The sequence below is a fragment of the Vidua macroura genome, chromosome 12 (genome assembly GCF_024509145.1).
Source record: "Vidua macroura isolate BioBank_ID:100142 chromosome 12, ASM2450914v1, whole genome shotgun sequence".
Lineage (NCBI taxonomy): Eukaryota > Metazoa > Chordata > Aves > Passeriformes > Viduidae > Vidua > Vidua macroura.
This window is the reverse complement of record NC_071582.1, coordinates 7,932,611-7,947,019: the sequence shown is the minus strand read 5'-3', so window position 1 is coordinate 7,947,019 and position 14,409 is coordinate 7,932,611. Positions and strand designations below refer to the sequence as shown.

General features: G+C 37.5%; 1 protein-coding gene across 2 annotated transcripts in view; it reads right to left on the bottom strand.

Annotated features, from left to right (window-relative positions):
• Positions 1-38: 38 nt before the first annotated feature.
• Positions 39-14,409, bottom strand: part of THSD4 (thrombospondin type 1 domain containing 4) — a 243,561-nt gene continuing 229,190 nt past the window's right edge. For both annotated transcript variants that reach the window (XM_053988291.1, XM_053988293.1), the window contains 4 exons: positions 11,117-11,290; positions 8,799-8,978; positions 6,763-6,907; positions 39-5,943 (listed from right to left, as the gene is read on the bottom strand). In XM_053988291.1, the coding sequence (XP_053844266.1) occupies positions 5,801-5,943; positions 6,763-6,907; positions 8,799-8,978; positions 11,117-11,290 (642 nt within the window). In that variant the 3' untranslated portion in view covers positions 39-5,800. The remainder of the gene's footprint in view (positions 5,944-6,762; positions 6,908-8,798; positions 8,979-11,116; positions 11,291-14,409) is intronic.

Here is a 14,409-nt window from a genome sequence, read left to right as displayed (position 1 = left end):
GCAGATCAAACAAAAAAAAAAAAAAAAACCCAAACGTGTCACATAAATTCATCTTGAGTTACTTTATTTTCCACAATAATAAAAAATAAATTAGTCATAAACAAAAATAGTTAACATTTTTTCATCAAGGAGAAAATGTATACAATATGAAAATGATGCTGTACAGTTCTGGTTCAGGTACATTGCCACGGATATATATTCCTGAACGAGTCAGAAAGCAATTTGCTTATGCTCTCCCCCTTTAATTCACTCAAGGAACTGGCTAATCAGAAAGTTTAGAAAATTGTATTATGAATTTACAGTATGACATATATACAGAAATATATATGTAATACCTGTGCTATAAAATTCCCTAAAAAGATGGGTTAGTATAATGAAAAAGCTGGACAAAATTTGAATGGTATATGTAAATAAATACCTATTAGGTCCCTTTTAATAAAAAAATCTGCCTATTCTAAATATTTGAAATATTTTGGTGCAGTGGCTTGTTCCATAGACACAGCTCAGAATTACATATTTCCCATAGACATCTTGTATTTACAAATAACAACAAAATAAGTTATAATAAAGTATATCCTTCTGCCAAAATCAATTATGAGGGTCCAATAGACAATTTTATACATATTAAAAGAGTTAGGGTTTCTTTTGTCTCCCGTCCTTCCTGATCCTCTCTGTAGATCCTGAGTGACTATGATGGGACTTCACAAGCTGGTATGTACCCAAACCCTGCCAAGGCCACTGGTCTCAAGATTCCCAGACACAGTGTGGAAAAACAGGTCAGCAGCAATGACGTGCTGAGAGGTCACTGATTCACCAGAATTAAGCTTCCCTCCTCTCCAGGTATGATGGTACTTATCTGTACCCAATTACAGTACGTGGGGAAATAGAAAACTAGGGACTCTTGCTCCTCTGAACTTCTGGTTATTAAAAGGTGAGAAGTAAAGAACCAAATTCAGGTCTGCTATGAATTCTCTTAAATGAAATTTTCTCCCTTTCCCCCAGTGAATTTTGCCCACAGTGAAACATTATAATGATTACAAGTTTGCTTTAAAATTTATTGAAAATGTCGAGTGGATGATTTTTCATTTCTGATATAGAAATAATTATTTTACTCTGTTTTCTAAACAATGCCTAATTTCATCTCCCACAAACATTCTGTAAGTATAGCAATAAATGAAGTTTACTTTCATGTTCAAAATTTCATGGTTTTTGTTCCAATTACAGGCATGCACATGAATTATCTGCCCAACACACAGAACAGCTCCCAGGAAGTCAGAGACACTAAGTCTCAAGAAAACCAGGTAAACACACGGCTTTTCCTTGGTGAGGACTATAACTATTTCTGTGCAATTGATGTTCCATATGAAGGGCCACCACAGACTTCTACAGCTGTGCAACCACAGGTTCACAGCACAGGAATTAATTCAGTATGTCCTTTACTACTATGCGTTTTAAACTAGCCAACATGGATGTGCACAGACACAAAAATCCAGGGGCTGGCAAAAATACAGCTCTCTTAACAGCTGGGCTTATTTCTAACACAGATTCTTACAAACCAAAGGCCAGTTCAGGATTTTCAGTAATTCTGGAAAAATTTAATATTGTCATCCAAAGGACAAAGGGATGAAAGTGAGATAAGAAGGAGAGGAGAAGCATTGGTGGTGGTGTAAAAGGGAGATCGGTCAGGATGAGGATGGGGAAAAACAAAGCCCTAAAAGGCACATTTTACTACTTACAGTGGTACATGTTATAAAGAGAGGAGGCCAAGCCTCCTGTATGAGCCATAGGCTGTTTGAGCACCTCCCTCCTTCCTCCCTCAGTGATGACCACTGGCACTGTCTAGGACTATAGACTGCATGACTGATACAAAACTGCACCATAGTGCCATAACACTGGGATCTAAGCAATAACATTAAACACTGCTTTATTCATACACAAAGTTCTCCATTTGCTGAAGTATTGGGAAAAAGCAGGAAGTTTATGTGTGTAATGAGGAAGACAGCAGTTTCCTGTGCAGGGGTTCTGAGGTGGTCCTGCAGTGAGCCTGTGGCCATCCAGGGTGAGCTTCAAGGCTGGCAGGTCTGCAGCACACCCAAGTCTCCTGTGCTGCACCCCCCAGCACTGCCCTGCCTCCTAACAAGCCCTTCCCTATTCAGAGCCCTGGGGGCTGGAGGTCACAGACACCAAAGCAAACACTGACTGTCTCACTGCTGGCCAAGGCAGACACATCCACAGGTCATTCCCAGAGGAGCAACCCTCAGGTTTTCACACCATCTTCTGGGAGAGAAAGAGAGAACTCCATGAATTCAGTCTCTCAAATTTGGCATGCTTTGGTGTACACAAGGAATTCTACCTACATATGCTTGAAGATGACATTGCACAGGAGCTAGTAAACCCTGACCAGCCCTTGGTAAGTTGATAAACAACTACACCAGGAATTCTCCATTCCAAATGGAAAGTGCTTTGAGACACAGAGCCTTCTCTGGAAGAAGCTGATTTTGGCCAGCTGCATGCCTGTAAGACATGAAGTTGTATGCAGATTTTACCCCATAAGCAGCTGGACTCTTTCAATAAAGTATCTAACTTACTCTGGACTACCTGGATTGCATAAGGCATCTTCAAGGCAAGGAAGCATTTTTTTTCCACCATTCTGCATTTTTTGACTGATGTTAAAATGTCAGAAAAAGAAATTAAAACATTAAAAATCAGAAGTGTGCATAATTTATATTTGCAATTGATAATATGCATAATTACTTACTTATACTGGTTTCACATCTGCTCTATGTCTACCACATTCATTAAAGCCACCTTTGACTTACAGAAAATAAAGTCAGATCCCCTGCAGGCATCATCCTAAGTTGGGGCACTGCTCTATTAGAACAAACACTTGCTATAGGCACAATTTCAAAATCATGCTTTGTGAGATGGTGAAATCTTAGCACAGCACTTGTGCAGACAATATTAGTATATCAAAGTGCTGAAGAAAAGGGCTCATTAGTTCATTTTGCAGGAACAACTATTTTAATAATGCTGACACATGAGAAGAGATGATAAATGATTAGGTTCAGCAGCATTCTGGTACTTTCCTTACCATTAATATTTACTTACCATTAGATATTCAATTAGGTAAAACTGCCTTTTTTTTTTTTTTTTAATCTGGTTACATCTGAAAAATACATCTCTTTACTTAAAAATAAAGTACAATTTGTATAACCATAGCTCACTACATTCAATTCACAAAGCTGCATACTTTAGATGTAATACAGGGTTATACTGCTATGTGTATGTATATATTCCTTGATAGCTCTCACAAACACTCTTTACATTAGTGGCAACTTAACAGAGCCTACAAGATTATCATCTTTGTAAAATAAGCTAATGTCCATATATTCCAGAGCAAAATAACAGATTTTATAAAATAGGGGGATCTATCTATGTGCTGAGTCACTGATGGTGTCACAGCCAAAGCATGTGTAAGAAGAATTTGTTCTATGACTGCAAACCAGATTCCCTCTGCATCTCATTTGCCTTGGGGATTTCAGGAAGCCTTTTTATGGAACAAGTATTTCCCTCAAGCTGACAGGAAACACTTCTTTGGGATGAAAGAGATAACAGCAAAAATTATGTAATGTATGTCAAGATTTGCTGCAATGAGATACACAGATGAAAATCTGTATTCAGAAGCATTGGATTCCAGAATTGTTTACACTGCACTTTATCCGTATCATTCTTTGGTCAAGAATCTAAGGAACATAATATGATAAAAAAATCTGTAAGTTATCTTTGTGGAGAAATCTTTGTAGTACAAGGAAACAGGAAGACTGTGAAAGATTCATGAACTTGAAGTTTCCTAATTAAAGTTTTTGTTTCTAACAACTTTATGTCTATTATTTACAGTGAAAAAGCCCAAGTCAAAGTGTACAGAAACAGCCAATGACATTTTGGGCTGACATACAACAATTTATAGTCACAAAGAGTACCTCCAAATTTTAGGGGAAACACTTCTTCATTTCATGTAGCCAAACAGTAGGAGTTCATCATGTCCAAAATATATTTTTCAAGAGTGACCAAATCAAAACATTTAGAAGTTAATCTCAATGCAAGGCAGCTTTTATACTACAGGAATTCCACCTTCCTGTGGCTCCCAGCACATAAACTGATGTGACTGGTTTCACACCCAGCAACCTTCGCCTCCCAGCGTTCCTCTCCACCAAAGCAGCAAGAAGAAAAGGATACACAATGAGGCTCAAACATGGCTCTGCATCAGTGGCAGCATACCTTAACCACATCTCTGGGATTGACTGAACATAGATTATTACAGCTGCTTTGCAACTCGGACATCAGGCACTTTAGGAATAGATGCATAGATGGGCATCGCTAATTTACTAGCAATATGCTGTAATAAACAGCTGAATAAGTAGAGGTGTTTATTTTTTCCCCTCAGCCTTATTTACACATTTGAAAGACCTCTCAAATAAAGGCTAGAGAACATGCAGATAATGCACAACCTCATCTGCACTGCATAGTATACTATTTGCCTTTAGCAAATCTCAAGGCTTAGTACAGTAATTGCAGAAATGAAAAATCACCACTTAAATTCAGCTCTAAGTCTGCAGCCATACTTAAGTAATAGAAGATGAGTGGTATGAATAGATCTGTGCAATGAAACACTGAGCAAAGACAGACAAGTATGTTGTAGTAACGGATCAAAACCTGAAGAGCACCAATAGCTAAGATCCCCTTTGTACAGATACTCAGCTACTAGACTCATACTGCTGCCTGCTACCAGGAGTAACAGACTGCTATAAGACACACAGGTCACTCTCCTTTGGTGGTTGTTTCAGAAACTGGTGACATATCCAGACTAGGTCTGAACAAAGTACTTTGGTTTGGAGTTGTTAAACAATAGTGCAGAGACAAGAATTAGGTAAGATCCCAGTTCTGAAATAAGTCCCCTACAGAAAAGAGACCTCACCAATGAAAACAATCATGTTTTATATCAGCAAAGGCTCTTCACCTTTCTGGTTACCCTGTCTCACTGACAGCTGCAGCTGTTAAAGACTTAAAGAGCTAGACACTAGTGTCACTCTGGTAGGGAACGTATTTTAAATTCCATACAAAATTATGAAAACGTATCTATCTTTATGAGTTTATGAATTAAATATAAAGGCACCTTCTGGCAGTCAAGTGTGTATGTATTTGCTGCCTAAGGACAGGACATCACTTAAAAGGACAACTGAGAGAGCTTAACATTGACTCTGATTTATTATGAATGGACTGAAGTAGTTAAAAATATATGTTAGAGTGCTAGGAACCTGATGATAAATGCTTTTCAAGGGTCTTTGGGAGGTCATTTTTCTCATGCACTTTCATTGATTTAGTCCTCTAACTTAAGGCAGTCCAAAACACCAAGTAAAAGTAAGCACTCAGAAAATAATGGAGCAGCTGCATCCATACTGGTCAATTATCTCCAGTAATTGCCTGCAACTGATTTTAGTTTTCATTAATTTCACAATCTTAAGGCCAGTATGTTCTTTAAATAAGTATCTGATGAGCAGGTGCAAATAATAGTATCCTTAAAAATGAATGCTTTAAAAAAATCATGATTTTACAACAAACATCCTAAAAGAGATAACTGCACAATAACTGTAACTGAAAGGGTGTGAGATTTAACCATAGTCTTGATGCACTCAGCAATATAAACCCCATCTCTAAGAAGCTACAACTGCTGCAGTCAAAGCAGCACTGCCCAAGCTCCATGTGAAGAGTGCCACTGCTGCTCTGAGCAGAGCAGGATGTGTTATCTGCGGCCCAGGAAGCCCGGCTGTCTGTTTGCCACGCGGGTGCAGGAGGCACAGCAGGCTGTTTTGTAATAGGTGTACACACAGAGCCGGGCCTGAACCACCACATTGCAGTTGTAGTATTTATCCTTGCAGTTCTCATCTGTGGAGAGACAGGAAGAGAGAAGAAACTAAAGAAAACAGTACTAGAGCAACAAATAATCAGTTCTCTTCCTTTTACCCCTTGGACCTGTACTTAAACATTCATTTTCAGGTTAAAACAGGTTATCTAAGCAAATAAGTTAGATTATTTAGGATTTCATATAAAGATAAAGCACATAAGAAATGTAGCTAACCCCATTTCCGCAGGTTTTAATGTTATCTTAAAGTATATTGAATAATTCTCAACTGAAAGTTGTTGGAGACTATTCAGAGTTAAAACTGTCTCTGAATTCTTGCATCTTTCTCTTCCTAGCCATTCTCATTACTATAAAAATCGAATCTGTATGAGATGGATGACTAATTCCAATGCAAATTAAGTGTATATTTACTATATACAAAAGGAAATTTAATTGCTTCATTGCACTCAATACCTTAGTTTAATTTTTTTGGTTCTTACAGAACCTGTTTTCAAATACTGCATATAATGATCCTTTTTTTTTTATGTTTTAAATATTCTTCCAAGAGAAACCTTGGAGAATGCAAGGAGGCTGCAGAAAAACATCCTGTATGTACCATTTTCACAGAAGCAGATCTCACATTCTCAGCAACTTCAAGAATAAGCCAGTTTCTTACACATTACAAGGAAAACATTTTTATTGGAAACTTACTTTTAAATCATAGAAAAGAGTTGTATTTTATGTAAAAATAAAACCCTGAACTCAATAAAGAAAATATACTATTAAAGCCTCTGCAAGACTGTAAAATAACTTCTCCACTAGATGGAGTTCCACAGTTAAAACAGAAGTTTCCTCTGCCTTACCTATTTCAGGGACACAATCCTGTGTATTGCATGGTTCTTTCTCTTCAGGTTTGAGCTGTGGATCACACTGAGTACTGGCTGCCATGTCATCCGACAGACACCGCACCTCCCGAACCCGAAATCCTCCTTCACAGGACTTGGAACACTGAAACAATGAAGCTGAAGCTCATGAAGGCCATAGGAGATGAGTAATTACAGAAAGAAAACAAGGGAACCTTGATGCCAGACCCAGGTATCACTGCAGTCTTTTATCAACTTCACCCTACTGGTTTTCATTTTCTACCTAGGAAGCCCTTAATATACAGGTAGAATTTTCTTAAAGATTCCCAAACATTTTTGACCACAGGAACAAGTGGACAAATAAACCTAGTGGATGCTGTGCAACTGAAATCAAGCTGGAACAGTTCCTTTTCTGAATTTATTACTTAGCATCTGCTTCTTTAATTAGTCTGGTTGTTCTCTGCTCATTTAGATGTATCTCCCAAATCTACTCTTTCCATAGTGTTCGCATTTCCTGCTTTAAGAACTTAACTGCACTGAACTTTATTACTTGACTGCCCTGCCCTCCACTGTCCCTTTTGCTGTTTATATATAAGCAAGAATAATTTTAATGACCTTTTTTTTTTTTGTCTTGCACTCAATTATTTTTCACTTCTTGCAGCACAATGATTTTACTAAGCATTATAAGTTTCTTTGAATTTCTGAGGGAAATATTTCTGTGCTCCTTCAGGGTCTCTTACGAAGCCAGAGACTTTTGTACTTGCTTGTTATGGTACTTTTAAAGCCAATTATTACACATTTCTGGCCGTACTGAAATAAATCCCCCATTGGCCAAGGATTTTGCCTGAGTGAGGTCTTTGAGATTTGGCTCAATGTCCAGTTTGACCTAATGCTCAAAAACTTAATTAAACCTGAGTCTTTTACGATTAAAACCTTAATAGCCCAAAACTAGTAAGAATGTTTTCTTCTCACTTTTTTTGGCATAATTATTTCTTTTCCTACCATTGCATAAACAACTTATAATGATCAAAAAATCACATATTGTAAAAAACTAACTGAAGTAGTCTCAATATTATATTTTTAACTGCTTTTTCATCTTTATGTACAACGTTTACCCACGTTTGAAAGAGCAGCCATGTGCAACAGTAATAGAACATGGGTTTTTCTAGAGTTACTCCTGTTACATGCCTGTATAGTACACTCTAATTATTCCACATCCACATCCAGCCATAAGGACTTCAGGTCTGCAGAGATCTTAAGCACTTAGAATGGAACCAAGACTCACATCACACTTCACACAAACCATTCTGAGCTGCATCTACATTGCAGAGCTGCCAGTGCAATCTGACCTACAGCTCAACAAAGGGTCCAAGTTACTGCATTTGATATGGTGTCATCTCATTCTAAGATGACAACGGACTTTCTGATTTTCATTTAGGACAAAAATGTTGACTTTTTTGGTAGAAAACCAATAATCTATGTCAGAGATAAGAAATTATAGAGAGATAGATGGAACTGAAGTGTTTTGTGGCACAGTGGTGAATGTAGCTGGTCCACTTCCAAGGGAAACTGAAGATACATGAAATCATACAACACATTTTCTCTCAGTAAAATTCTAAGTATTACAGTGAAGAGTTTACAGTAAAATGTTATGGTAAAACTGACTCTAAGAAATCAATGCATCCCTCATTCTTTATTAAACGCTCCTAAATTTTAATGAAACTAGAGATCTGAAAGGAACTTCTAAGTGCACCACACTGTCTCACTGGAAGGGCCAAACTTTATAAAACAGGAAGCTTCTATGAAGAAGACATCAATGATACAAAGACAACTGTGCAATGTCTCTTTCTGGTCAAGATACTTCCTGAATTTTCTATGTTCCACCAGGCAAAGAGTATGCTTTCTTTTTATTATCACTCCTGTGCAAAGTTAAATCAATTTCATGATGGGTCGTTGTATGCAAATGGTGTTCTCTTTCAATATAAACAGAAAAATATGTATCAAAGTACAGATACAGGAAAACATGATAGACTTACTGTGCTCCATTCTGTATGAAACCACTTAGATCCACATGGCTTGAGGTAGCAGGACTGCTGGCTGGGAGGTTTTTCCAAATATGAACATTCATAGGGGTTCAAAACATCAAAATTACCTTCAGTTTTCCTAACGCAAATTACTTCTCTCTGCTGAGTTCCACTACCACATTCAGTAGAGCACTGTATCAGGGAATAAAACAAAGTGGGAAAATCTGTTATTCTTCTCATGTCCTTCGACTTGTTTACAAAGTAACATTTCTCCACATCATATGGTACCATGGACTCAAAACGTATTTCTAATTATCTTCATGAAGAAGACATATGACTCTAAGTGTACTTCTGGAAAAATCTCAAAGTGTAGTTTTACCTGTAGCTACAAAAAGAAACTGGTATTTATTTTTCCAATCAACAGGGAAGCATAACTCACTTTCTCCATAAACAGTGTTACTGTTTCTTGCTGAAGCAGGATCGTATGTGCTGCACTGAACTTCAGAGGGTTATAAGGTTAGAGCACAGTTTTGTAGCTTTACAAAGCCTCACATTCTGTGCTGTTTTTAGAAAATGCCTTAATGTGCCAGGGTGTTATTTTCATGCTTGCAGGTATCTATGTGATGTAGTGTTGGTTCCAGTTCTGAAAAGCAAATTTGACTCACTTGGATTCCTACTGCCCATTTAAAGGTTAAGTACACACACAATACTGTTTCTGGCACTTGTAAAAAGGTTTTTAGAAGATGATTACAGCAACATATTGGTTTCTAGGTTGTATAAAGGACTATGATTTTCAGAAGGCTTTTTCCAGCCTAAACCAATGAAATGTTCCTAACACTGGAGATTTTCTTTATATTTTTGGTAGAATTTACAATTCCTTTACCAGATTCCCACAAAACTCTTGAGCTGAATGAAGAACCTTAAGAAGTACAGTAACTGCACATTCTTTAACACAAAACATCTCTTTCAATGGTTCCTCCTAAAGGCACCATCTGAACACCCAACCTTAGCTCTGGCAGAGGAAGGAAGGCCAGCCTTCAGTGCTCCCTCCTGCTCTGCCCTACTGACTGCTCTCCTTTTGTTATTGAAAACCAGATAGACCAGCCAGGACTTGGCTGGTAGACTTTGTACCCTTGTGTGCATCAAACAATTCAATTCCATGCAAAGAAAGAAGGTGAATTAAAAGAATAGTCAGGATGGTCTGACTGAACACTTCTCCAGCACAGAAAAAATGGGTGCAGAGTTCCTATTCACTGTCTGGAGCAGTCTGAGTAACAAGGGTTGGGTTTCATCTGTTATTAGAACAGCAGATAAAGATTTTTAAAATCACAATATGTTATTATTGTTATACATATTCTTATACACAATAATTATTACTTGCACTTGAAAGCATTAGCACAGTATTAGCCCTGTAATCTCCCCCTCAGCTGTACCAGTTTAACTTCCAGGTCCTTATCTCCTGGAAGGACTGTGGGATCTGCAGTGCAGTCAGTTAACAGCACCACTCCACCAAGTGCTAGCACCAGCAGTCCCAAAGGCTCTCCAGGCTATGCCAGAGCCTACACAAAGGGACACAAATGCCTGGGCATGAGTTAACAGCTTCTGAAATGCCTTTGTACCTGACAGAAGAAATGTTCATTTGGAACAAGGGCTACTAGATGTGGATGAAGGGAATTTACTTTGAGGAAAGAGCATCAGTATAGAGGCCACTAACCAAAATTTGTTCTTTTGCCTATTGTAATGGCTTTCAGTACAACAATACCAAAGCTAACTTTTGGATTTAGCCATTGCTTTTTGCCTTCTTTATCTTTTGGAAATTTCATATGCATACATATATATAGGTATGTATACCTGCATTTATGCATGATCACAAAGGCTCTGCTCTAAGAATTGCAAATCCATTGCTTTAGTGTTTACCTGAACATGCTGAGCAGAATTCTGTCACCATTCTTTTTATAAATACACTGGGTCAGTAGGTGAAAAGCAAAAAATGAAGATAGAGAGGAGAAGAAGAACAATTTTTTTTTTTTATCAAAGCAAAAAAAACTGAGCAGATGCTGAAAAGTATTGAACATCTACTCAGTAAAATACAGGAAAAAGTACCAAATAATACTCTAGAGAGAAATACTCTAGATTGTCAATACTTAGATACTCTGTCAGATAATCTGTAGATAATCTGTCAGTATTTAGATACTCTAAAATACAAAAAATACTCTAGAGAGATGAAGAAATACCTTATGGTACACATCTTTATTGCATCAAAATACAAGTTTAAAAGCAAAATACCAACAGAAAAGCAACAGATATGTTAGATTTGGTGCCTGGCTTACCTGTGTCCAGCCCCCAGCAAACCACTCCACTTTCCCAGCGCAGGGCCCATTATTACAGGGAGTTGTTTCCGAGGGTCTGTTGTTGCCACAGCCTTCCAGAGGCAAACTGCTGACGTGGTTGGTCATGCAAACCACGGAGCGCGTGCGGATCCCGTCCCCGCACTCTGCCGAGCACTGCCAGCAAGAGACACAACACGGTCACTTGTGAGCCCTCCAGACTGCACAGGGAAATGATAAGTGACAGTCGTGGAAGTTAAGTCATTCATGCAAAGTCAATTATTTTTATTTGTAAAAGTAATTTTACTTTTACTTCAGCTGTAGCAAATTGTCTTACAGTTTCATACTTCTGAAAACACTACAAGTAGTACCTGTCTTTACAGTCAGAAATGAAAGGATTAGCTAAGAAAGAAATCTCTTGGTTTACAGCTTTTTGTTAGCTTTCTTACTTTCCTTTTTTCTTCTTCCTGTCCATAAATTCTTCCAGTTTTCATTTTATTCGTCGTTTTTCACACTAATTAGTAGCTCTGAGAATGGGTAATTTCAATAAAAATAGGACAGCAGTCCTATTTCAGTCTCTGTTTTGCTCTCTGGGTTTCTCCTCCAAGCATTCAAGCTGTCAGCCAGGTGGATCTTACACTGGCTGAAAGGACAAGGTAAGGGCTTGCGGCACTGGGAGTAAAGTGACTGCAGAGCACATCCTGGAACTCTTCCACATAACAAACTGACAGAGTCTGACAGCACAGTACAGTAGAAAAATATATATTATTTTGACAGGTAATTTCAAAAGATTCAGGTAAATCCTCAGTAAATAACTGTAACTACCAAGAGTGATTGCCCAACCTGTTTCAACTGTAAGCTTTAAATTTCTTTTAGGAGAGGTGGCTATAGAAGCTTATGTATATTCCCTGTTGCTTTTTAATGATATGACTTTCCAATAACTAATATTCACCATTCTGAAAGTTACACTGCTAAATTCTGAAAGCTCTTACTAAACAGTGATATGTAGATTCTTATGCCACCTATTCAGAGACAGTACGCATGTCATTCACAAATCACAGGAAAAATTCCATTTATGCCCTTAAAGTTTGCTCTTTCATCTACTGAAGTGAGAAAGTCTCTGGAATTTCACTCTCCTAAGCAGCATCAAACTATTGACATTTAAAAAACAGAAACATGCCAAGGAAATAAAGTCTCATGTTTGACTGCTCCTTTGTTGCTTAATTATTTCTTGATCTTCCCTTTTGTTTTCTGTTAAAATGCATTTAGCATTCCGTGTATAGACCATTAACAAAGAAGAAAAACCTATGTGCAGCTCACTGAAAGATATGTATACAATGGAATTTAAACAAAGCAATTATGTTTCACATGCAAAGAAACTCACAAATAAATATGTAATATATGATAGAAAAAGATGCATTTGATTGCTATTTCAGATTTTATTTTTAACATACAATGTAAATAGGAGAAACTGTGTATTACTTCCACAATGAGCACCACATTCCTCATGAATGAACATAACTCTGCATTAGAACATTTAAAAATTTTATTGACTAAGAATGACTCAAAAAACTGGTAATGAGACACAAAGTAGACCATGTACTTGATTTAGCTGCCATTGGCGACAGTGTTAGGGTTCACTTCCAATAGCTCAGCTGCAAAACAACAGATGCCATGACAACACCACTGTTAACAAGACCAACCAACACAGTCACTCATCTTCTTGAGAGAGCCCAGTGACTGAAAATGCCATTGGTAGCAATCTGCTCTTTACTCACTTGCAGGGAGGAACACTGGTTACTTGTGTGAAACGTGTAGTCATGTTACATTTATTTCACTGATACAGAATAGAAAACCACTTTTCCTATCAGCAAGTTGATTTCTTTCACAAGAAAGAAACAAATAGAATAGCAAAGCTTTACTGAAATGGAATACCTAGAAAATTAAAGAAGTGATTCATCTCTTTAGAAGCAATTTTTCTAACAAAGTACAATTTTTGAAAAACTAGAAATTCAGGTTTCTTCCTCCATCTGCAAGATCAAGTAATTAAAAGCATCTCTTAAATGATGCCTAGAAGTAACATAATGAACCTTTTCTGTTGGTGGTGCACAACAAAATTTTCCACTTTCAAGCAAGTATATAAAATAGATTCACCTCCTCAGCAAATCAATTTCATGGCTAAGGAGGCCTTTTCAAGGTAAACTGGTAAAAATCTTGAAAATACAAGAATAATACAAATTGTGCTAGTAATGAACATTTTCCTGTTCACATAAACTACAACCAAACCACACCCATTTCAGACAGGCCACTCACAGGTGAGCTGAGCCCCACACCGTGGCTCCCACTCAAATCTGCAGTGTGGAAATCAATTCTGTGGCTGTTCCCATTCCAAGTGTGTCCAGTTACATTAAGCAGAGAGAACTTATGCACATACTCTGCAAATACTTTTCTTATTGATAACTAATTTTCATTTGACAATCTAGTTTGCTTTTCTGCTTTACAAACCAGAGCTGGGAACAAATTCAGTCAGTAAAGTCATCCAGAAAATCTCCCTAGTCTTATGTTTTAAATGATTATGTTATGAACTAGGCTTGCATATCAAATAACAGAGGAAATACCAAATGGGAAGGTATAGGGTTGTTCCACTCTCTGCTGCAAGATTTTGCTACAGATTAACTACCCTCTAAGGATTTACAAAGCAAACTTAAACCTGAATGTTTCACATTATGCATTTGTTTTTTCATGTTTTTATCTCCTTTTCAGCAAAAAAATCTTCTCTGTGAAAATCATGGATTTCTAAGGTCCAAGGCAGGGTGTAGTGAGTTGGATAATGAATCTTTCCCCCTTGTTTTTCACAACTGACACACCCATTACTTTCAATTTGGTGTCATTGATTTGTTGCATTAATACATTAATAACTGCCATAACCTAACATTGTGAAACATGAGGAACTTTCACAAGCTGCAACTTTATTCTGGTCCTATTATTAAAGATATTTTGTTTCACAGTCTTGTTTTAATTGGCACAAATTCCTCAGAAACCTCCGTCTGTGTTTTAAGGAGTCTGCCATTTTTCCTCTTCCTGAGGTCCTTCCCTCATGAGTTCAATTTCAGAAGCTTTCCATACCCATTAAAAACTAAAAATAAAACCTCTCATTCAGGGCTCTGATAGTTGTCGGAAAGCAACTGAGCAGCAGTCCAGGAAAATAAGGCAAGTTCCTGCAAACTTGGAAAACTGTAAGTGGAAGCCTGAATTTTTGTCACAGCTACAAGACAAGGGTAGAGCAAAAAGAAAAT